The sequence below is a fragment of the Magnolia sinica genome, chromosome 9 (genome assembly GCF_029962835.1).
Source record: "Magnolia sinica isolate HGM2019 chromosome 9, MsV1, whole genome shotgun sequence".
Classification (NCBI taxonomy): domain Eukaryota; kingdom Viridiplantae; phylum Streptophyta; class Magnoliopsida; order Magnoliales; family Magnoliaceae; genus Magnolia; species Magnolia sinica.
The window spans coordinates 16541688-16567253 of NC_080581.1; the positions used below are offsets into that span (position 1 = coordinate 16541688).

Here is a 25566-nt window from a genome sequence, read left to right on the forward strand (position 1 = left end):
TTGCAGGGAAGATGATATATGTGAAAGTGATCATTCAAAAACAAATCACTAACACAGCCTTGTTGTTCTGTCATCATGTCTTGTGTATAGATCCAAGCTGTGCAAGAGATGGCCCACACCATTAATATCATCTAGGCTCAAAATAAGCAGGTCCACTCATTGGTTGGCCATGCTATCGAAATTAATGGATAGTCTCCCAGTACAAGAAAGAAACAATACAAATTGACATGTCAATTTTAAAGGGGTGATGATCACATGTTCGAGCTATGTGGGTCCACCCATGATGTGTATGTGGAATCAATACTATAAATCTGATGCATTTCCTCTTGTTCGCAAAGCATCCTAAGATTCATCCTCATGGACAAACTAGAGAAAGTAATGTACAATATTCAATCTCACCTGAGTTTACAAGTTTGCCTTCATCCTAGTATGACTCACCTAATGAATGGATTGGATGGCACATATACCATGTATTTGACCCCACATTCAATTGTATGGCATATTCACTACACAGTGGAAGTTTCTCTTGGGGCATGCATCACACGTTACCCTCCCACTGTCTTCCCCCTTTTTCCTTTTTTCTTTTTATAACTCAATAGAAGAGGAACCACTTCTGATGTAGTCCAATGTGGTTGCAATGAACTATACATTCGATAGTTTAAATACACTAATTTCAAAAAAGTACACAAACAATTTCATTTTTTTAACTGCCTTTTTCTTTTTCTTTTTTTGTTTGTTTGTTTTGTTTTGTTTTGTTTTTTTGTTTTTTTGTTTTTTTGTTTTTTTTAAGGCACGAAATTTTCATTCCTCTCAGAAATTTACAGACATTCAGGAGGGTCCCAATAAAAAGGGCGGATTACTCCCATCATATAGCTCTATCTGCACAAGAACCAATGAAAAGAAACAAAACAAAAAAACTAAACGAACACGCCCCATCTCCCACAAGCAGGAGCAGCAAAAAGCTCCTCTTACTCGCTTCTAATGGCCCCAATGCTGGTATTATCCAAAGCAAGAGCACCCTGTACTTGCCTTGAAAAATTAGGGCGAGAGCCAAACATTCTATTAGGGCATCCATCGCGGGCAATTCTTGCAAGGGCGTCTGCCATTGAGTTGCCTTCACGCATAACGTGGCAAAATGAGAGGTTAATGGTTCGACAAAGATGCTGGATCGCTCCCAGCTTGTACCAGATGTTCCAGGAGTTGAGTGTGTGCGAGTCCTCAACTGCTTTAGCAATGGTTATCGAGTTAGTTTCCACAAGAATGTTGGAGAGGCCAAGCTTGGAACATAGCGTAATGTCATCTAACATGGCTTGGGCCTCTGCAATAGTATTCGTTAAGTGCCTGTAGTGTTGGTGGAATGCAAAAATGAACTTGCCATTATGATCCCTGCAAACTCTGCCTCCTCCGCTCGCTCCTGGGTTCCCCTTCGAGGAGCCATCAACGTTTAACTTCAGCCAGCCCCGAGGAGGTTTGGACCCTTTCACTATGGTGGGTTTACCAACAGAGGGGGACTTCACTTTGGGAATCCGAAGGGCCTGGAGGGTTATGGAGTCCGACAGTGAGTTCCTATATGGAACGTTGATAGATGAACCAATCTCGTGTAACCAGCGGGAGACATGGAAAATAATATGCTTTTTTGACATCGCTTGACCTTCAAAACGAGCCCTATTTCTGCTGAGCCAAATCTCCAAGATTATGAAGCAAGGGGCAAGGCTAATGAGATAAGCGATCCTAGTTTTCTTGTTCCCTTTGGAAGTCAAGAGTTGAAAACATTGCAAAACCGTCTGAAGGGGAGGTAAGACCGAAAAGTTGACAGAAATATTCCCAGACCGTGACAGCAATTTTACCTAAGCTAAATAGGTGGTCCTGATCCTCCACTTCGCTAGTCGATGAAGCAGGAAATGGGAATACCTGCTGGCCCCTGTTTGACAAACTCTGCTGCTGGTCGATGAGGGAGACACCTACCCCCTGTTGATCCCTAGTCAGCGGAGGCTGATGTAGTTTGCTAGGAGGCAACCTGGGATCTTGCTGAGAATGAACTTGCCCTATTGAGAAATTCTGGTGACGAGAAGACTTCAGCTTACAACACTCGCAACGAGAAGCCATGGAAATGCCACATATTTGCACTACCTGGTCCACTGGAGCTGCAGCACAGAAGGTTTTCCAGATGAAGATGCTAATCTTCAGGGGAAGGTCCTTGTTCCAGATCCACTTGGACCACGCAAAGGTTGGCTGGTGATGTCGGATTCCATTCCAAGCCGATTTGATCGTGAACTTCCCGGATGTTGAAAGATCCCAAATTAGCCTATCAGTCCTGTTAGAAATACTGATAGGATAAGCAAATACAATCTGCATAACTGATGGGGATATGAGAGGCTGTATATCTGAGAGGTTTCTTGCACCAAGATTGACGAAAAAATCCCCGATCGATGCTTCATTGAGATGCAACGGAATGGGCCTTGTAGCCGCGCCAACGAGTAGACCTTTACCCGTCCAATTTTGAGACTAGAAGTTAATCTTACCTTCCCCTATTAGCCATCTGGGATGAAGAAGGGGGAAATGCAAAATTCTGAAAATCTCTTTCCAAGAGGGAGATGAGACCGAACCCTTTAAGCCTTTGGATGCTATGAACTTCTGGAAATACTTTGCCGATATGAGTTTAGCCCATAGGGACTTACCCTGAAGAAGTTGTCAGCCCATCTTAGTCCTGAATGCATGAGTAGTATCTTCAAAGGTTCTGATGCCAAGCCCTCCCTCGTGGAGAGGGGTACACACAGCTGACCATTTGACCTAATGCCTCTTTGAACCTTTGTTCGAGGAACCCTAGAAAAAGTTGGTGATCGTCTTTTCGATGGATTTCATGTCTGATTTTGGGATGTTAACGGCCGATAGCATGTGGATGGGAATGCTAGTGAGGACGTGTTTAATTAACACCAATTTTGCTGCCTGGTTGAGAAGTTTGACCTTCCAACCATCAATTTTGCTGACAATATTATGGACAAGGTTTTGAAGAAGCGGAGCTGGGATTCAACCTTTTGAGAGGGGGACTCCGAGATACATAGTAGGAAGAGACGTTTGCTTGAAACCCGTAACTTTGCTTAGATTTTGAGCCTTACTTCTGGAAGAATTTTTCGGCACTATGAAGGAGGTCTTAGAAGTATTCACCTTTTACCTTAAAGCATTTTCATATTGTGAGATAAATTTGAGCAGAGTTCGCATGTTGGATAACCTGCCATTAAGAAATAAGATAGCGTCGTCAGTAAAAAACAGATGGGTGATCGTGGGGCAATTCTTGGGCAACTTGAAGGGCTAGCAATATCCCGAGGAGAAGAGCTTGGATATGCCCCTACTGAATACTTTTGCTGCTAGGATGAATATGGATGGAGAGAGGGGATCTCACTGTCTCAATCCTCGGTAGGACCTGAAGAAACCATAGCTTTTCCCATTAATGAGAATGGAGAACCAAATGTCTTCCTAGCAACGCTGAATTGTAGCTATCCATTGGCTGGAAAACCCAAATTTCTGGAGGACCTGTATGATGAATCCCCATTCAAGACAATCATAAGCCTTTTCCATGTCCACTTTGATGATCAGATTGCCGCCGAAAACCTTGCTATCTAGCTCGTAAGCCATCTCTCTAGCGATAGAAATATTCTCAACTATAGATCGTCCCTTAACAAATGCACCTTGTTCTTTTGAAATTAGATTTGGGAGGATTTGGACCAGCCTAGTCGCCATGATTTTGGAGAAAATCTTCATGATACAGTTGCACAGACTGATGGGCCTGAAGTCTGTAATGAACTTTGGATTCTTCTTCTTGGGGATGAAGCATATTTGAGTGCATTGGAAAGCTCTGGGAATCAGTCCTCCCTGAAAGAAGTCCTTGGCCGCGTTAAAAAGATCATTGCCAATGACATCCCAGCATGAAGAATAGAAGGCGCCACCAAATCTGTCTGGACCAGGGGCGCTGTCAATCGGAATGGAAAACACGGTTGCCTTAACTTCATCAATCGTTAAAGGCTTTGTAAGATCTACATTCATTTGGTTTGTTACGATGTGGGGGATGTAGTTAACGATATCACCTATATGATAGTTAGCATTGGATGAGAAAAGTTCCTTGAAGAAAGTAACTGCTTCATCCCCAATGTCCTCAATCTTCTCTAAAAGATCACCAGAGGCCCTTTTCATCTTTGTGATAGCCAGTCTCCTTTGATTATCTAACACTGAGTCGTGGAAAAATCTTGTGTTCATGTCTCCTTCAGCAAGCCAGGTGATCCTGGATTTTTGCTTCCAGAAAATTTCCTCTTGGAGGTAGGCCCTTTTCAGATTGACATTTCCAATTGAGATGATTAAAAGTTCAAAATAAACCTTAATGAATTTTGTTTCAGAGAAAAATATGGAAAATAAAACCCAAACTTAAATGACAATGATTTTAAGATTTTTAGAAACTGTTTAGAAAATCCTTAATTTTAGGTAGTTGATATTTAAAGAATTTTAATAGTTTTATGAAAAATGAAATGGATAAAATTTTGTATAATGAAAATAGGCTTGATGATGAATTATCAGAAAAATTATAAAAATTAATTATTAACTAAAAGTGCCCAAAACATTAGAAGCAAGAGATCTATTAAAATTGCAAACTTCTATAATCACAAAGTAGTGCTGAAGAAATGGAAATCACTTAGCCAATATGAATTGAATTCACTCACAACCAAAGAGAAATCACTCACCTATTTCTTTTGTTGAAAATTTATCTGAAATAATATTTTTTAATAACTCAAAATTGAATTTAGTTCTCATTACAAATGGGCTAGCTATTGTATAGACTAATAACAACAAACTCATATTAATACACTAATAACAACCATGAGTTCCCCATACGTACAATATCTTTTTAAGATAAAATACAAGCTTCCACACCATGCAAAATAGTCCCATCACATAGGTAAGAATCCCAAAACCATCATCATAAACACCTTTAAATGCAATTGCCGGGGAAATTATGGGTGGAATACTAATGCTTGAGCTTGGTTCATTAGCTACATTCATTTCTTAAATTATGCTAGTGGAAGGTGCATCATTTTTCTTGGGATCTAAGCCTAATATTGAGGGCCACATTTGAAGGACTGGTTCGATGTTACTCACTCATCACGGTGGGCCCATAAAATCATGACCACGGTTAACACCATCTCAATCATACACACAAATACCTCTCTAGGCCGGATTAGGATGGCTGATGATAGAGCGTGCAACTACAATTGCTAATGCTGCAATGAAGTTGGGGTCCCTAGTCAAGGAAGCCACATATTCTTCCATACTACTATCATTAAAGTTTTGATGGATGGTTGTGATTTTTGGATTGGTGTCACTTAGATCAACAGTGACGGATGGACAAAGAGGATTAACTGAAGCTGAACAGGGTGAACTGGCCTTGTAGTCATGGGTCCCACCAAGTAGACTATGGTTGTGCTCTCCTTCATATGTGACCATGATGACTGACTTATCTTCCGCGCATCTTTGCACCTGAAATTCAAATGAGAAATAAAGAATAGGGAGTCAAACACCACTGGTGGGCCACAACATCCAAACAGATGGACAATTAGAAATGATCGTTTTTATCTGTTAATTGTGAGTTTGCAAGACATTTCAAGCCGTGTGATGATTTTGATTTTAGCCAGAAAATATTTAAGATGCGCCTCACATTATAGACGGCTAGGATCATCATTACATCTCTACAACATGGCCCCACAGGTGCAGCATGTTGTATTAGTTGTGAGTCACCATAAAGGTGACACAAACATGTAGAATAATATTGCAGAATTGGAAAAACTGAAATATGGTAGTATCTTAAAATTACACGTGAAACAGTAAAGAACCAAGGTAGTGTACCTCAAAATAATTTTTTTAAAAATAAAAATAATAATCCAACCATATGATCTGTCTGTCTTATATGGTAGAATCAGGAAAAGTGGACGTTTAGCCAATGGTTGAAACAGGAAATAATCCACCGTTCAAATTCGGGAAATAAAGATCCACAAATCATTTTCCACTTGTTGTTCATATATATATGTGTGTGTGTGTGTGTGTGAATTTGGGAATACAATCTATGTACAGCCGGTCACAATTTGGATGTTTTATTTTAATTTAGGGGAATTTCTCATATCAACGCCTTTTTTTTTTTTTTAAAAAAAATTATTTAAAGAAACTTGTTTCACTGCATATTTCTCGAAAAGAGGAATTTACATTATCTTCGGGTGGGCATCACAAAGGCCGATGCCACACCTATCGTGTAGCAAGAAAAATAGGGAATCTAAGCTTCCCTCAAGTAACCTAAGCCTACTCTATCCAAAAAAACAGTAGGCCCCTAGTAATGTCAGGGAGATTGGCCTGAGAAATGAAAAGGGAACTTGCTTGAGATGCGCTACCTCTCCTAGCTAGATCGTCTGCAACCGCATTCGCTTCGCTGTGGGTGTGGGTGAAGGAAATATCTAACACATCTCACGTTGCCTTGACCCTCGCACAGCACAATGACCAAGCTGGATTTGAATTATTCGCAAAGATCCCCACAATAGATTTGGAGTTACTTGCCACTTCAACTTTAGAAAAATCCAAATCAGCACATCTCATGAGGACCTCCCAAATAACACGAAACTTGGCTCGGGAGCTTGAGCCTATGCCATATCTTGGCGAGAAGTTAAAAACAAAATTACTGTCCCAACTTCTACTAACACCCCCTCCGCCCCTCGTAACGCCTCTCCATTAGTGCATCTTCTAAAACCCACCCACATTTTAAGTGGGTAGTAAAGTAAATATGTGGGACTTAATCTATATGCGGAATAGGCCCACGGATCTATTTGTGCATGAAACATGGCGATCAGGGGTCGGATAACTTACCTAGCTGAGACGCCGCCATGGGAGTCGGATAAGAATACCAGAATACCTGTAGAGCTTAGAATCTTCCTCTCCTTCACACCCTTTCTGCAAATCAGTAAATGGCCACAATAGATTTGGAGTTACTTGCCACTTCAACTTTAGAAAAATCCAAATCAGCACATCTCATGAGGACCTCCCAAATAGCACAAAACTTGGCTCGGGAGCTTGAGCCTATGCCATATCCTGGCGAGAAGTTAAAAGCAAAATTACTGTCCCAACTTCTACTAACACCCCCTCCGCCCCTCGTATCAACGCCTCTCCATTAGTGCATCTTCTAAAACCCACCCACATTTTAAGCGGGTAGTAAAGTAAATATTGACGGTCTATATAGTATACAATGTCTTCTAAAGGACAAGAAATTAAACTTATAACTAAAACGCTTTTAACTAACTCACCTACCCAGCTATTGGAGACCCATCGATGTCCTTGTGACATCCACTGCATCTATCAGTTTTGTCAGGTTATGGTAGTCCATGAGCTGATAAAAAAACTAGGTGGATAATAAAACCTAAGTGGGCCACATCACATTGAATATTAGAAGAGGATGGAAATACCATCAATAAGACCTTCATAGAGCCCACCATTATGTTTATGTTCCATCCAACTAGTTCATCACGTGACGTCCACAAGGATGAAGAGAAAACACAAATATCAACCTTGTCTTAAACTTTTGTGAGCCTCAATAAAGTCTCAATGGTAAGTGTCCAATTACTATTATTTCTTTCAGTGTGGCCCACCTGAGTTTGGGTTTTCCTAGTTGGGCTCACATCTTATCACGAGCTGGCAAAACTAATGAACAAAGTGGATGTGACAACAACATTGCAATAGGCCCCACTAAACTTTAGATTACACCAGCTTAAAATACAAGAATAACATTGAAAACAGTATTCAAAAGGGGGCAAAACTATCTTTTTTGCTGATAGCACTTCTAATTTTCAGTTAGCCTTCAGTGGGAGTCATATATTTTTTTAATTTTTAATTTTTAATTTTTAATTTGTATAAGCTATCTCATTCCAATAAACAGAATTTACAACTCAGTTGGCATTTGGACTTGCCCAGAAGAAAAAGGACCTGGGTGACGCCTATCGTAAACTAACCACAAAAGGAAACGACATACGATCTAAAAACACAACCAAGAAAATGTGGATTACAGGACGGGACCCCTAGGAGACTTTCTAATGGTCCCCAACCCCACTCTATCCAAGAAAAGAGGCCTCTAGCTTGCAGCGGAAGATCCGATCGCCCAGTGAAAGTTATACATACTGCTCTTGTTTTTTTTTTTTTTTTTTTTAAATAACCCTATGACTAAAAGGTATGCATTTATTTGCAAAAAATTTAAGGTGATGTTTAGATTGATAATTATCATAGTAATATAATAAAAAAGTGTCATTATTTTGATTTTACAATTGCAAAATAAAACACAAGAATCAATGATTAAATGCAAATATTTTTAAGAGACAATAAACAAATTTATAGTCATTGAAAATCTTGAATCCAAGAGGTCAAATCAATATATAAATTCGTTGTTTTAACATTAAAGTAATAAAAATAAGTGCAATTATTTTTATTTTATCGCCATAAACTAAACCTAACAATTCTCGGTCAAATGTAGATCCCTTCGAAAGATGGGTAAAGAAAATTGTAATCAGTGGACTTTTCTATTTCATTGTTGTGCTAATCCTCAATCCAAATTGACCTTACAAGAAATTGATTGCCGGGAGATGCACTAAATGACAAGCAGCTATGTGAAAAAAAATCCACTGCCTATCTTTTAGCCTACGTGTAGCAATCATCCAATACTACTAAAACACCAAATGCCGTTTTTTTCCCACCCTCCCCACACAAACCGCCTCCACCTATTTTCCCTCCCTCTCTCATCCATACTCTACCTTTAAAGAAGTGATGACTCAACCTTCTCACACGTGGCACATATGTATTGCTATTCATGCCATCCAAATTATGGGGTATATTATGGTTTAAGATTTAAAACGCAGTTTAAAATCAATACATATCACTGCATGTGTACTTGTATTATCCATGAATGATATGGATGTATCATCCTCAAGTAGTCCAGTATACAAGGCCATATGGGTTTTATTAGTGGTGAACGAGGATACGTGGCACACTATTTTAAACCTTTAGTAAAGGTCGGAGTTTGAAGCACACACAAACAGAACTGACTGGACGTTTAAAGACCAACCCTTACACTTAAGTGGGCTGACGTAGACAGCATTCAGGTCATGTCAATATTCAGTGTTGATCTGCATATGGCTTACTATCAAACCATTCAATGCCTAAATTTTCAAAGAATCATGTGTCGATCATCATTTTTATCCGGAAGATTATGATTGTGATAATAAGAAGAGTATGTCATCGTCCATAGCCTCACATGAAGAGTCTTTTTTTGTTTGAGTTACTTTTATCTCGTACTAACTTCTTTTAAAGAGATTTTTTTTTTCTTCTTATTTTCTTATTTAAATATAATTTTTTAAAGATGTTCGACACTTCTATATTAGAGCACACTTTTGGAGTATCAAACAAAAAAGAAATAATGTGAAATTAGTCTTGTCTAAAATTCTATTTAAGTTAGCTTTCTTACGAGCCCAAGTTCATATAATTTTGACATCCATCATATGATTAAGTTATGGCAAATTTTTAAAAGAAATATATGATTGTGATAGACTGTAGTAGTTTTTTCATTTTTCATTTTTTAAATTTAATTAGATGGTTACAATTAATAGTTGATTGATTTTATAAAATTTCATTTTTATCCACTTTGAAAAAGGAAAAAGAGAAAGGACTTGATATTGCTTGGATTTCACAGGTTTTTTAGTTTTCCGTTGCCAAGTTGCTCATAGAGTCAATAAAGGCTGTCCTTGTGGGTACAATACAAAGTTGAAGCTTTGCATAGAACTAATCTTTAATAAGAAACTAATAAAAAGTTGAAGCTTTGCAAAGAACTAATCTTTGAACTTGATCAGAAGAAAGGATAGAACCTTTTTATTATTATTATTATTATTAAAAAAAAAAAAAAAAACTGCAGCTTTCATTCAACAACATAGAGCTATATAAAACAGGGGGCACCACACAAAGGCTGGGCCTAACCCCAACAGACCACATTCGGGCAGCCACAAAGGCCTATACATGCCGCCTATCATATCGAAAAAGCACGTCTAAGCTAAGAAAAGAAACAGAGAAAACTCCCCCTGAGAAGGGATAGGGGGGAGAAACAGGACTGCGCAAATCAAAAACCGATTGAGAAGCGATTATCGCAGCCTGAACTGATTGGTACGCTTCCTGATAGCCCCTAAGCCTGTCCTATTAAGAACCAGGAGGCCTCTCACCTCCTAAGGGAGGGCCGCAGAAGAGGAGATAATGGCAGATTCTTGTGTGCTGCACCCTAAATTTGCCATGCCATCCGCCGAACCATTACCTTCTCTGTAGATATGCTGAAAATGAACATTACAGGAGGAACTAAGAAGCCTAATTCTGTCCATCCAACTCTTCCATTTCCAACTCGGACAAGCGCTTCCAGGCAGGAAGCTGACCACCAAAAACGAGTCGGATTCACCGATTATATTCTTGAAGCCGAGATTGATACAGTGGACTAGGCCATCATGGATCGCACGAATCTCAGCCCTGGTGTTGGAGGCGAGGCCATAGCCCGCGTAGAACGCAAAAAGAAGCTTTCCGTCCTCAGCTCTACATACTCCTCCCCCTCCTGCCACCCCCGGATTACGCCGAGATGCACCATCCACGTAAAGTTTAACTTACCCAAATGGGGGTTTCATCTACCTCACAACCTGTAATTCTTTGAATAGGGGTTGCACATCAATTCCACAGACAGGAAGACCCTGTTAAGAGTTCTATGGCTATCGACGTGCAAACCTGGTAATACCCGGCCTTGAACCACTCTTTTCAACCAACCAGAGATGCGAGCAATGAGGCTCTCCGTGTTCAACATTTTCCCTTCAAACCTGGAGGCATTCCTGCAAACCCATAATTCCGATAAGATGAAATACGGTAGCTGGTTCTTTAAGGGCCCATTGGGTCCAAAAACTGAATGCGAATCCCACCAGTGGGAGAGCCACTCGCCAGGTGACTGCCCACGAACCATAGGGATACCGTAAAGGTGGGCAACATGCGATCAAACCAGTCTCGCCCTAGTGCTGAGAAGAAAAACGTGATTAGCAGGTTCAACTGAGGGACTCTGCCTGCAGGACTCATTACAACAGCTGCACCTCGAGGCCAGCTGCACCCCGTGGGATTGAACGGCCTCATCCACTGCAAGCGCCCCTTTGAGGACCCTCCAAACAAGAGTGGACAGCTTTGGGGGAATGATTGAATCCCAGATTTTTCCTCCCCAAAACGTCTGGGGACTACGAGCATGACAGATCTCCCAAGCTGACGAAACTGAGAACTTACCAGCAGGATTTGACAACCAGAAAGGGGTGTCCGCTCCATCAATCACACAATAACCACCTTGGAAAATCACATCAATTTGATGTTAAGGATGCATGGAGAAGACAGCTGAAGGAGGGAAAGGGCCCATCTTCCCCAAAAATTCCTTCACTCTAAACTCTTGAATGGCAGGGGGAATAGTGTTCATCAGCCTCTCTTGCAAAGTGCCCAGCCTGGACTAGTTATCTTTCCAAAGGCTCAAATTGCCTTCCCTAATATGCCAAGGATAGACTTAAGGAACTGGATTGGCTGATGTGCCACACATCACTGATAGTATGTGTTGTACGAAGATGAGCACAAGCACTGACCCTCCATACTAAGGGTTCAAAGGATATCAAAGTTATATGGCCCCACAATGATGTATTTATTATAACCACACCATTCATCCATTTAGCCAGATCATCTTAGAGCATGACCCAAAAAAGAATCATATCCAAAGCCCAAGTGGACCACAAATAGCAGTGGGGACAATAATTCTCATAGTTAAATATTTGTAGGCCCATCATAACATTTATTTTCCATCTAATCTATTCATAAAGTCATACGGACCAGGATGAAGAGGAAAAATAAATATCATATTGATCTAAAACTTCTATGACCCTTAGAGGGTTTCAACGGTAGACGTTATACCCACTGCTTTTTGCAGTGTGGTCTACTTAATCTTTGGATATGTCTTATTTTTCTTCTCAAGCCTTTTGGCGAGCTCGCCAAGTGGACAGAGTTTGGATATAACACATACCTCAGGATGGACCCACAAAACTTAATGACGTCAACACACCAGCAAGACCGGTGGTGTGTGGTACACCAGCCAATCCACTTGTAGACCCATCACAACCAATCACCGCCACGATGACATTATCAACATCAACGTCTATTTAATCCTTAGCCATCAGAGTAGGCACAGATCCTTTGCTACCATTGATGCATTATCTAATCCAATGACTACCCCAACTACATCACCAATGTCATTAATGAAGATTCCAAGGAGAAGTCATATCCGTATTGTTCAATTGACTTCATGTGTTTGGGGTGAGTCATATTTCATTGAAGAAGTCTCGAGAAAACAAAACTCAAGGACAGGATTTCTCCCCTTCGAGGAATTTGATATATCTAATACAAGTCCATTCTTACCATTGATTTTCATATGATCAATTGTCAAACCTCTTAACAATTCAAACTTTCAAGTTATTACGTGTGGATTATCATTTTCAATCGAATGATTGTGATCATAATCATGTTGAGATTTGATGGGATTTGTCACTTAATCATAATCATGATTATCATTACAATGTCACCTCTTTTTTAATGGGATTTGTCACTTAATCATGCTCATCAAATCATAGTATCGTTTATCTATCGCAGTCCATCTTTCACCGTTATTGAAGATGACGATGCATGTCATTTTGAACGGTATGAACAACTCTCATCATAGGCCATAACTTCATTCATTCCGTTATATGCAACAGTGACTTTGGCACGGGGCTATTCTGTATCACTGTGTAAATCATTACTTAGAAAAGATCCCCAAAAATGTTGTTTTTGATGTCTTAAATCAATTCAGAAAAAAGGGTCTATCGATGTCACCATTCGATGCTATTGAGCACTATTGGATGGCATCAAGAATTATTCGATGCCATCGAATAGGTGCTCGATTCCATCGAGAATTTCAGAATTTTTTGAGTTGGTTGTAGGACTATTTGGATACCTATTCGATGTCATTGAACTTAGTTTCGATATTATCAAAACTTAAGTTAGATGTCATCGAATAGGTACCCAAATAGTCAAGTAATCAACTGGAGAAATTCTGAAATTCTTGATGGGATCCATTGAAACTTAAGTTTGATGGCATCGAGACCCATCAAAGTGCAATTAAGAAAATCCGATATTTTTTCGTGTTTTGCCTCTGGACTATTTTAGTATTATTTTGATGCCATCGAAGTGGTTTCGATGCCATCAATGATCTGTCAATGCATCAAAACCCATCGAAGGTGTCATCGAGCACATCGTATAGTTGCGGATATGAGGGATTTGTTTCTGATTTCGATTGTGATTATTCTTAAGGCTATATATAGGGGTGTAATCGGGATTGGGGAGTATTTAAGAGCTTTTCTAATTCGTTCCTAGGGTTTCAAGGGTGTACCTTGAGGTGATTCGAGGCTTGTTCGAATTAGGTATTCTTTAAACTTTTATAATTTCTGCTTTCGAAGTGATTATCTGTTGCTTGTAGCGTGGTTTTTTTTTTTTGAAAGGAGTTTTCCACGTTAAAATCATTGTGTTTTCATTGTGCTTGATTGGTGCGATTGAATTACTTCACTTGATTCATCTTTGTGTGCTTCCGCGGTCCCTTAATAAGTGGTATCAAAGCCAACGTTGGGGCGCATGCTTAAATCCAAAAGTGAGTATCAATGGTTGCCAATTCTAAGTTTGATGTTGAGAAGTATTCTAGCAAAAACAATTTTGAATTATGGAAGGTAAAGATGATTGACTTATTTGTTCAGCAAGGATTTGATGAGGTTCTTGAAAAGTGACCAGAATCTATGGAAGACGATGAATGAAACAAAATGGATAAGAAAGCAAAAAACCTATATCTAATTGTGCTTAATGGATGAGGTTCTCTGTAATGTCATGAGGGAGAAAACTATAATAAGTTTGTGGGCGAAGTTAGAGGACATCTATGCGAAGAAGTCCTTTGAAAATCGCCTACACTTGAAGTTACAGTTGTTTAACTTTACGATGACAGATGGAGGAGATGTTGAGGTCCATATTAACAACTTTAACAAGATGATCTGCAAATTGTTAGATGTGGAGGAAGTGATCATCAATGAAGATCAGGCATGTATCTTGTTGAATTCTCTCTCAGCTTTGTATGAATCTTTTAAAGACATATTGTGCACAAAAAATTTGTCCCTTAGTGTCAATACCTTCATCTCAGTCTTTCAAGGAAAGACGATGAGAAAGAAAAATGATAACATGGGGGCCTCTACTGATGCAATATTTATAATAGGGCAGAATTCTAAGCTAGACACTGGATCTTCTTGATCAAGATCTAAATCCAATGACACGGGCAAGGAAAAATTAAAGTGTTGGAATTATGGGATGTCAGGGCACACGAAGAAGGATTGTACAAATCCTAAAGTAAAGAAAGAGAACTCATAGGCTTCTTCCAGCGAGGCCAACACTATCACATCTAATGAAGGTACAAGTGGAAGTGATGTGTTGTTAGTGTCTATGATCAGACACATATACGATTATCGTAGGGACGAGTGGATTTTGGACACTGGAGCTTCATATCACATGACTCCTCATCGGAGTTGGTTCTCCTGTTACAGAGAGTGCGATGGTGGCCGTGTTTTATGGGCAATGATAATGCCTGTAATGTTGTGGGTGTTGGTATGGTGCGCATCATGATGTTGATAGGATGGAGCGTACTTTGACTGAGGTGAGGCATATTCCTAATATGAAGAAGAGTTTAATATCGTGCACTCGAGGCAATTGAGTGCAGATTCACCATTTTCAATGGTGTCCTTAAGGTTTCAAAAGGGGCACTCATATTTATGAAAGCACAGAGGTACAGAAATCTATACATGATGATTGAGAGTATTTCAATAGGTGCAGCTGCAGTGGCTATAGCAGATTCCACGTCTACACATATGTGACACACACGTCTGGGCCACATGAGCGAGCGGGGCATGAAGGTACTTTTTAATCGTTGTTTAATTCGAAGTTTTAAAAATTTTGATTTAAATATATATGAGCATTATATATATAGTAAACAATTTAAGTTATCTATTAAATTTGAAAAACATATGTGTAAGGGTGTGCTTGACTATGTGCATTTTGATGTATTGGGGCTGTCGCTTGTAGTTTCTACTGGATGGTTATCATGGTTTGTCACATTCATTGACGACTACTTTAGGAAAGTATGTGCTTATTTCATAAAGCATAAATCCGATGTTTTCACCAATTTTAAGTAATGGAAAGTGATAGTGGAAAAATAGTTATGACGAAAGGCAAAGGTTTTAAGGACATATAATAGCGATGAATTTACTTCAACTGAATTTAATCAATATTGTAAGGATAAATGGATTATAAGACACAACATAGTGTGCTACACATCTGAGCAAAACGGTGTGGCTGAGCAGATGAATTAGACTCTCCTGGAGAGGGCCTGATGCATGATTATTAATGCTGGGTTAGGTAAGGACTTATGGATTAAAGCCGTTAACATGTCTTTCTATTCGGTGAATTGGTTTCCTTCTATGACAATTGATTGCAAAATTTCAGAGGAAGTATGAAGTGGTCAGAAGATAGACTACTTAGGATTGCGTGTGTTTGGTTAAAAAGCTTACTTTCATATACTGTCAGTTGAGAGAGATAAGCTAGACCAAAGAGCTAAAAAGCACATCTTTGTTGGCTATGGTGGTGATGTGAAAGGATATAAGCTGTATGACCAGGTCACACAGAAGATAATCATTAGTAGGGATGTTAAATTTGACGAAGGGTCCTTATTCTGTAAGAATGAGAAGAATGAACTAGAGGAATCTGAAAAGTTGGTTATAAATGTTTAGGTTGACACACATATGACTCAGGCAAAGATAGATGCGCAAACAAAGGTATATGAGCAGGTGGAGCAGCCACATGTGAGAAGGAATCCGTCGAAAGATCGTAGAGTACCGGCGATATACAAAGATGACTCTAATGTCGCATATGCCCTATTATAGATGAGGGAGATCCATCTACTCTTCAAGAGGCTCTTGAAGAGTAGGATGTAGATAAGTGGAAAGCAACGATGGATAGTGAGATGAACTCCTTATACAAGAATGAGACTTCGGAGCTAGTAGAGCTTCTAGTTACCCAAAAAACGATCGGGTGCAAGTGGATCTTTAAGAAGAAATAGGATAAATATAAGATAAGGTTGTAGCAAAGGGTTACGCTTAGAGAGAAGGAATCGACTTTACAGAGATATTCACATCGGTTGTAAAATAAGTATCTATCAGATTCATGTTGGTGCTGGTTGCCTAATATGATATCGAGCAGGAACATGATGGACATGAAGACTACATTCCTGCATAGGGAATTAGAAGAACAGATTTACATGTAGCGACCATAAGGCTATGAAGAACAAGAGACAAAAAACAAGGTTTGTAGGTTAAAGAGGTCGTTGTATGGCCTGAAATACTCATTTAGGCAGTGGCATAAAAAGTTTGGTTATTCACTAGGAGTGAATATGACCATTATGTCTATTAAAAGACATTGAATGATGGAAGGTTTATTATCTTGGTATTGTATGTTGATAAAATGTTAATCGCCAGTCATAACAAGTCTGAAATCAATTTATTTAAGACTCAGTTATCAGGGACACTCGAGATGAAAGATTTGGGGGCTGCAAAGAAGGTTCTCGGTATATATATTCATAGAGATAGAAAGAAGAGTAAACTTTGGCTATCTCAGGTAGAATACCTTGAAAATGTGTTGATCAAGTATGTGATAGACAAGGCAAAGCCGGATATCATTCCCCACGTGGCTCACTTCAAGCTATCTTTAGAACAATGTCTTAAAACCCATGAAGAAAAGCAAGATGTCTTGTGGCTTTATTCAAATGCAGATGGTAGTTTGATGTATGCCACTGTCTATACTAGACCAGATATTTCATAGGTGGTCGGTGTCGTTAGCAATATATGTTTAACCTCAGAAAACAATATTGAAAAGCAGTGAAATGATTACTTTGATATATTTGAGGTACAAAGGACTACGTCTTAACTTTTAAGAAAACAGAGGCTAAGTTAATTGGGTATATGGATTCAGATTATGTAGGCAGTGTGGGTATGTGAATTCGTTTGTACTAGCGGGTGGAGCAATCAGTTGGATGTTGAAGTTTCAGTTTGTGATGACTCTTTCTACAACCAAAGCGGAGTATATGACAATGTCAGAGGCGTTCAAGGAAGTTGTTTGGTTGAGAGGAATGATAAATTAGTTGGGGCTTCAGTAGAAAGTTGTGCCGGTTAATTGTGATGGCAAGAACACTATCAATTTGGCTAAAAACTTGGTTTATCACTTACGTACTAATCATATTGATATTCATCACCATTTTATCCGATGGGTGCTTTAGAAAGGAGGCATGACTTTAGAGAAGATTCACACCAGTGTGAATCCAATGAACATGCTCACCAAGGTGGTTCCTTTAGAGAAGTTCAAGTTCTATGCAACTTCTCTGAGCTGGACAAAAGCATAAAAGGATGATGGAATGTGCATGAGAAGCAATGATGGAGTTATGGTGAAAGGCATAGATGAACGAAGAAAATAAGAAGTTAAATGATTGAAGATTGAAGACATGTTGTAGATTGTTGTTTTTGATATCTTAAATCAATTCAGAAACAGGCTCTATCGATGCCATCTATAGACCATTCAATGCCATCGAGAATTTTAGAATTTCTCCAGTTGGTTGCTGGACTATTTGGGTTTATGTTCGATGCCATCGAACTTATTTTCCATGCCATCGAAACTTAAGTTTGATGCCATCGAAGTGCAATTGAGAAAATCCAATTTTCCATCTTTTGTCTTTGGACTATTTTAGTGTTATTTTGATGCCATCGAAGTGGGTTAGATGCCATCGATGATCTGTCGATGACATCGAAGTCCCATCAAAGGTGTCATCGAGTGTATAGCAAAGTTGCAAATCTGCGGGATTTGTTTCCAATTTCAATTGTGATTCTTAATAAGGCTATATATATAGGGGTGTAATCGGGATTGGAGAGTATTCAAGATCTTTTCCAATTTGTTCCTAGGGTTTCAAGGGTTTAGCTTGGGGTGATTCGAGGCTTGTTCGAATTGGGTATTCTCTGAACTTTTGTAATTTTTGCTTTCTTAGTGATTATTTGTTGCTTTATGCTGTAGTTTTTTTTCATAGGGATTTTTTCACGTTAAAATCGTTGTGTTCTTGTTATGCTTGATTGGTGCGATTGGATTACTTCACTTGATTCATCTCTGTGTGCTTCCGCGGTCCCCCAATAATAAATACCGGTTTAAGAAGAGAAATATAACAATCAACTGAAAAAAAAAAAATGAAGATTATCCTGCATGGGAGAGATCTAGGGGCATAGTCCACCCACCATGGTATGCAACGACCCAGCGATCTAGATTACCTAAACAGTGGGCTCCACTTGTGGAGAATCTTATAATTCCTTGAGAATTATTTAGTAAATCACCTTCCTCTTGACGGGGCATGAAGGATCTGTAGCACATCTAAAATAAGCTCGGGGTGATGGATTGTATTTCGTGATCTTCTGTCCGTATTTCTTCCATTGGTACCCATCCTTCACTGTCTGAAAAGAAAAATTAGAAGTAGATCAATCATTCTGGAGTTTAAGTTTAGAGCACACTTTATGGGCCACCATGGAACATTTACACTGATCAGATTATCATATCCTTCCAAAAGTTGCCTTATGTTTTATAGCTTTCCATATTCCAAAATCCAAACTATGGACGGAATTAATGGTCAGGCACATCTGATCAAAGTGATCCTTTGGGACCACAAGCAATCCATGGTGGACCACATAAATGGTTATCAGAAATCCTGTCCATCATGTTTTTTAAATGACCATTTAACCCACTAGGCTACTTACCAAACCAGCATCACGTGCATCAGTTCTAACAAAGACATGTCCCACCTTTGGTCGCAAAGGTGGTGCAATGGGTCCAGTCATCTGTCTTTGGCTTGACTCATGGCTTGGGACCATGGCAATACTTCCCACTTCATGGGCTCTCTTCCTCTTCAAATAAGCCTCAAGAATTTCGCAGTTACTGTACATGGTGGAAAGCATACAGTTTAGCCGTTCATTCTCTTTGCTTAAACGTTCTGACTCAACTTTTAGATTGTGCACCTGAATATATCAGAAAAATGTAAATTTCCAATTAATTTCTATTATTTTGGAATGAGAACTGATCACCTACAAGCAACTGTACCACAACTTGAGGTACCATACCATCTTTGCCACCAACATATCACTTAGTGTACGACACTAGTACCATAAAAAGATGTCCCATGCTGCCCCCCCTCCCCGCCCCTTCCTCTTTTTTTCACACGCGATGGCGGGATTTCACCACCTATGGCCCACCTTGATGAAGATCACCCTTCTTGAAAATCACAAGGTGGGCCATATATACCTGTTTTAGAATAGGATCATCGTGCTGATTCCAACAGGGTGGTCCACCTATGAGGGACTAGAGTAATTTTTGTGCCGTGTGATTTTCATGGTGGAGCCTACCATTTTCATGGTATTGATGTCCTGCAAAGATTGCATGTTGGCGGGAAAGATGGTATACACAACTTGTGACACTTCAGAAATTTGCAGTTCAATTCACATCCGAACACAGCCTTGGAGGTGTATCAGCTATACACACTGAAAATTCCAGAGCCGAGGCATGCAAAATTCAAACTCAGCACAATAGTTTTAGAACAATGTTAGGTTAAGTCTACCATATGCAAGAAGCATAATTTTTGTGGAGAAATTTGAAAAAAATAAAAAATCCAAACTATGGATGATATGGTTAGGGACGTCTGATCAAAGTAATCCTTGGGGACCACAAGAAATCCATGATGAACCACACAAATGGATGGTTCAAACGGTCATTGTAACCCTATCGCCACCAGCCAGAAGGTTAAAATCATAGATTCAGCTGTCATGAGGTATGGACGGTCCAGATTAATTAATTGGACTACCCACATGCCCCTGTAGCCTGTGCACCTGAAGCACGTCTAGGACTTAAGAGGGCTTTAGGAGCCAGTCGATGGTCCGAAACCCCTCCATCCAAAATTTTCCACCTCCAGCACATGATCATCCAACAGGCCTGCTTTTAAGCCATGGTCCGTACATCACTGGGCTCATCAGTGTCATAACGATCATGGGCTCCACTTCATGACTCCGTCAGAAATCCCGTCCATCAATTACTTCTTTAAAATGACCATTTAACTCGCTAAGCTACTTACCAAGTCAGCGTCGCCATCATCAGTTACCGTTGGTGGTGCAATGGGTCCGGTCATCTGTCTTTGTCTCGAGTCGTGGCTCGGCACCATGGAAGTACTTCCCTCCTTGTGGGTTCTCTTCCTCTTCAAGTGGGCCTCAAGAATTTCGTAGTCACTGTACATGGCGGAAAGCATATGGTTCAGCCGTTCATTCTCTTTGCTTAAACGTTCTAACTCGCCTTTTAGATTGCGCACCTGAATATATATCAGAAAAACGTAAATCTAAGGTTAATTTCTAACACTTTGGATTGAGAAACTGATCACCTGCAAGCAACTCAACCACAACTTGAGGTACTATTCTATCTTTGACTCCAACACGTCACTTGAGTAGGACACAAGCACCATTAAAAGATATCTCCCTCGTGAAGATCGCCCTTCTTGAAAATCAGGTGGGCCCCACCTGTATTTAGAATAGGACCATTATGCTGATTCCAACAGTGTGGCCCACCTCTGAGGGACTAGACTGATTTTTGTGCGAGGTGAAGTTTGTGGTGGGGCCTACTATTTTCATGGTACTAATGTCCTACACAACTGGTGTGTTGGCCGGAAAGATGGTATGATACACTAGTTGTGGCACTTCCAGTTCAATTCACATCCGAACGCTGCCTCGGTGGGATATTTTAATCTAGAGCCGAGGCTCGTACACTTCATACTCAGCAAAATAGTTTTTAGAACAATGTTAGGTTTAAGTCTACAATGTTCAGGAAGCATAATTTTTGTGGAGAATTTTGAAAAGAAAAAACCCTAAAAAGAATTTTTTCTATAATTACTGGCTGTGAACAAAGATTTTAAAATTTTAACTCTTGTATACAGTGTGTTTGACTCCTGCAGCGAGAAAAATAATTTGTGACTTTTTGGGACTTCCATCCCTAGTAGAAATTTTGAACATTTGGCAGATAGGAAAGAGAGTTCTTTCCAATTAATACAACGCACAAAAGAGCCTCATTTTATGATTTTTTGGAAATTCTGCTAAGAGTTGAAATTACGAAAGTCACAGGTTATTTTTCTCCGATCATGAAATAACAATATGCTAGACACAGCCTAAAGGAATAAAGAAAACCATTTAAAGATCTTTTCATATAATGAACTTTAAACTAGCTTTTGACAAGAAATCATTTTAATATAATTTCAAGATCTTTCCATTAAAAGAGTGTGTTTGGATGGAGTAAAATTAAGACATGGGCATAGAAAATAACAAGAGTTTCTATGGAAATGGAAAACTAATCCCAACAATCTTTCTATTGTTTGTTGGCGACTTTTTATGGAATAGCTTGGAGAAGAGTTCCCAGCCTTGAATGGAATAACCAAACACATACCTTATTTCTGTGGGAGATGTATTCTTTAGATCCGATGATTTCGAGAATGATAGAAAGAGAGAAAGGTTTCTTTCTTATAGTGACATGTATTTCTTCCTTTTCTTGGAATAAGAAAAGACACGGTCTTTGTATAGATCTTCAAATCCATGCCGTTGAAAAAATGGTATATGGACTTTTAAGAACGGGACCAGTTCTTCTGCAAGACCTTGTAGAAGAACTTGTTCTACAGCGTAAAAGTCGTTCACATGCCTACTCACCTTCTATATACATTGTTGCCGGTGTAGGGCCCACCATGCTGTGTGTATTAATTGAGAACCCCCATGTTTGATTGATGGGAGGTCCTACAAATTACCAGGCCCATCCAATCTTTATTACGCCTCAAAAATGTCCAAATTCATGTGGTGGCCCACTCGATGGTTTTTTCAGCTTGATTTTTGAGCAGTCTAACTTTTGCATTGGGCGACCCTGTTGGGTAGAGTGGATTCCATGCAAACACTACAGTGTATTTCACGTGCAAACGTTGTAGAGTACGCTTATGCTAGCAGGACTTGTAGAAAACCGTGCATTGTGACTGGAACTTTGCATCCGAGAATTCCAATATCGTAACACTTCGGTCTCCTTTTATGATTTGATTTCAGCTGCTTTTTATGACACCACAGTTGAAGTTGGAATTCATAATGCCTCGTGCCATTAATAAGAGCACAGAGAACTATAATTCATGAGCTTTCGACTTCCATAAGTCTAAAATATCAAATTTTCTGCCTTTGTACTCTACAAGTGGCTACTTGAGATAGTGGTTTAGTTCTATTTGAATTGTTTGCGTTTGAGTCTCAACCTGTGTCATGAAAGATATGAAATCATCAATCGTATTATGTTGTGCTTCAACAGTATATCTAGAACCCACTTCAGGAGTCTGACTTGTGGTTGTAATATTATCTTTTATGGCATCCAAAGTTTGTATATAAAAATTATACAAATCTTCAACTGCATCACAACTCTTATCAACCTCAGTGGCACTCTTCTCAGCATAAAACTTATTAAAAATGACATAACATGAACATCTTGTATCGAGAATCGAGAATGATTGCAATAACAATTACCAGATTGGACTCAGACCAATACTTATCAAACTTTAACTACATACCCATAGTTATTAATTATAAAAAGTCTATTCTATTACAATTTATGTACAAAATAACTTTTACTCTCCAAAGTTCTGATAGAAATATATTTGTTATTGGATACTTACATTCTGAAAATTTCTTTGTTGTGTCATAAAAAACTGAAAGGAACTTGCGAACTGTTTCAGCTCTTGTCCAATCATCATCAGAAGACAACCACTGATACACACTATCACACTCCTCATAGTGAGAGAATGCATCTTTGAAATCTATCGCTAAATCTAACTTTCATAAGTTGAATTCTAACATGTCATGACATTCAACTTTATCGGTATCTAAGATAACAAATTCAGCAGTTTCATGATCATGTTCAATGTATTTAATTGTGAAGGTGACCTCCGCATGTACTTCAGACTCTCTCTTACGTTGTTGATCATTGGCTCAATTATTTTATACCCATCTTATATAATTAATTTTAGGATATGGCTACAATACCTAACAAGAAATATTTTTGCACCAAAATACAAGCCACTGATGGCCTTAAACTGGTTTCGCAAATTTGTTATCATGCTATCGTTTTCAGATACATTGTTTAAAGTTATTGAAGAGATTTTCTTCTTAATGTACTACTCCATAAGACATCTATAAATGCAGTCTGAAATCATCAATCTAGTGTGAGGAGGCGCAAGATAACGACAGTTTATAACTCTTTTGTAGAGCCTTCATTCGACATCAACGTAGTGGGTAGTTAGTGACATATACCTATTTCGTTGATTGGATGCCATTCATAAATCTAATGTTAGGTTGATTCAGAAAACCAATTCCAATTGTCCTTTTAACTTGACCTTCTCGCTTGCGTACATCTTTATGCACACTCTTTTTATTGTTGTACAGGAGACCTCGTATCTGGGATTAAGGCCTCTGGCTAATTCGACAAAAGAATGACTATCTACCATTTGAAATGGTCTTTCATCGGCAATAATAAATCAGGCCGTCAACTTATTTACATGGTCCGACTCGCCTTAGCCTTTTCATTTGGCCCAACTTTTTGCCCTCATCCTGGTTACTTTTTCTCTAGTTTGGTTAGGGGTCTTTAGCCTATTAGCATTTTTTTTTTTTGGTGGTCGAATTCAACCTCTACTACCTTTTCCTTTTATAGTTTTTCTACATATGATAGGTGTGGCCTGTCTTCCTATGGGGCTCACCCAAATTCCCAAGATGTACATTCTCCCTTATCAATACATATCAGGTGGTATCACACCTTTCTTTAAAAAAGAAAAAATTATTTACATGGTATCTGTTATACATATAGTTGGACAAGGTTCCTTACGACAGACCCGCCAAAGATTAGGTAAATGAAAGTGTCTATTGGCCTAAGGTATGACTTCTCACATTTTTATGACACTTCGAAAGGTATTTTTTATAGAGTTGTGGTCGACCCATTTACTTGTTTAGCATATTGAGCCTTGTAGTACTTGTATTGTATCTTCACCATGCCATTTTTCAGGGTTACTTCTTTAAAATCTTCCAATACTACATATTTTTTTTCTTTTACTAAAATTTGTGATTGTGAGGTACTAATATCAATGGGTACCTCTTTATCTTCTAAACTTAATCTTTCATCCAAGATCATTGGTGAAGTAATTGACAAACTGCCTGGGGTATTGAAAATTTATTTACTAGTCATCTACTAATTGAAAGATACTAAATCAGATTAGCACTATAATGCCTTAAAAGTTTATATTAAATCCTAAATTAGTTACCTATCTAAGGTTCACCTATCTAAGGTTGGATAGATTGTAATACTTTCATATTCTCATTTAAATGCCCACGTCGAAATTCCGGCAACATCGATCTCCCTATGTGAAAAGGCCAAGCTATATGTCCTAGAGGGGGTGAATAGGACAATGCCAAATAAAACTAATAACAGCGGAAATAAAAGGAAATGATAGCCAAAGTAAATCACAATGCAGTAAATTAAAATAACCTTAAAATTCAGATCTTGAGAGGTTGATACAAACGTTGTTCTAAGGACAACCTTACACCAAAAACAGAGTTTATGGTAGGACAACCTTATTTCTAGAAAGGCCTTTGTATCAAGTCTCAAATCGAAGAGGAATACAGAATTAAATATAAACTGAATTGAAATAACTTGTAATTAAAGATGTATTGTTCTAGGGACAGCCATACACCATAAAAATGGCAGGGCAACCTTGCTGGAACAACTTTCAAATGAAATTGAAAATCAAGCTTATAAAGGAATAGCAGAAAGTAAATTCTAAGCTATTACAACATTCTCACAAAGCTTGAAATAATTACAACATTCACCACCATACATACATCCCACAAAAAGAATAAAAATTAGAAGAATAAAACAATCAACCACAACTCAAGGGATTATAGTGGTTCGCCTGTGTGTTCACCAACTGTTATACAACAACCACACAAAATGCTACTCCACTCCTAATATCCTCACACAGGGGATATTAGCGTTCACTAAAAATAGGTTTTCCCAGGTTCACCCAAAACCCTTACAATTGTGTCTTTGTATGTGGGCTTACACAATTAAAAAAACCCCACTTCTGAGTTTTCCTGGCTTTCCTCAGATAACCAAAATAACAAGATTTTTCTAGCAAATCTTGAAAGAAACCAAAATAATAGAAAGGAATTTACAATATGTAAAATACCTGAAAATCTCCTTCGTTGTAGCAGC

General features: G+C 38.8%; 1 protein-coding gene across 1 annotated transcript; it reads right to left on the reverse strand.

The window, feature by feature from the left end:
- Positions 1-4937: 4937 nt before the first annotated feature.
- Positions 4938-21944, reverse strand: LOC131256982 (probable WRKY transcription factor 40). The gene is made up of 5 exons (XM_058258119.1): positions 21733-21944; positions 20381-20611; positions 19017-19274; positions 18600-18716; positions 4938-5523 (listed from the first exon to the last, which is right to left on the reverse strand). Exons 2-5 carry the CDS (start codon positions 20549-20551, stop codon positions 5215-5217), a joined length of 855 nt encoding a protein of 284 aa, XP_058114102.1. The 5' UTR covers positions 20552-20611; positions 21733-21944; the 3' UTR covers positions 4938-5214.
- Positions 21945-25566: the final 3622 nt, after the last annotated feature.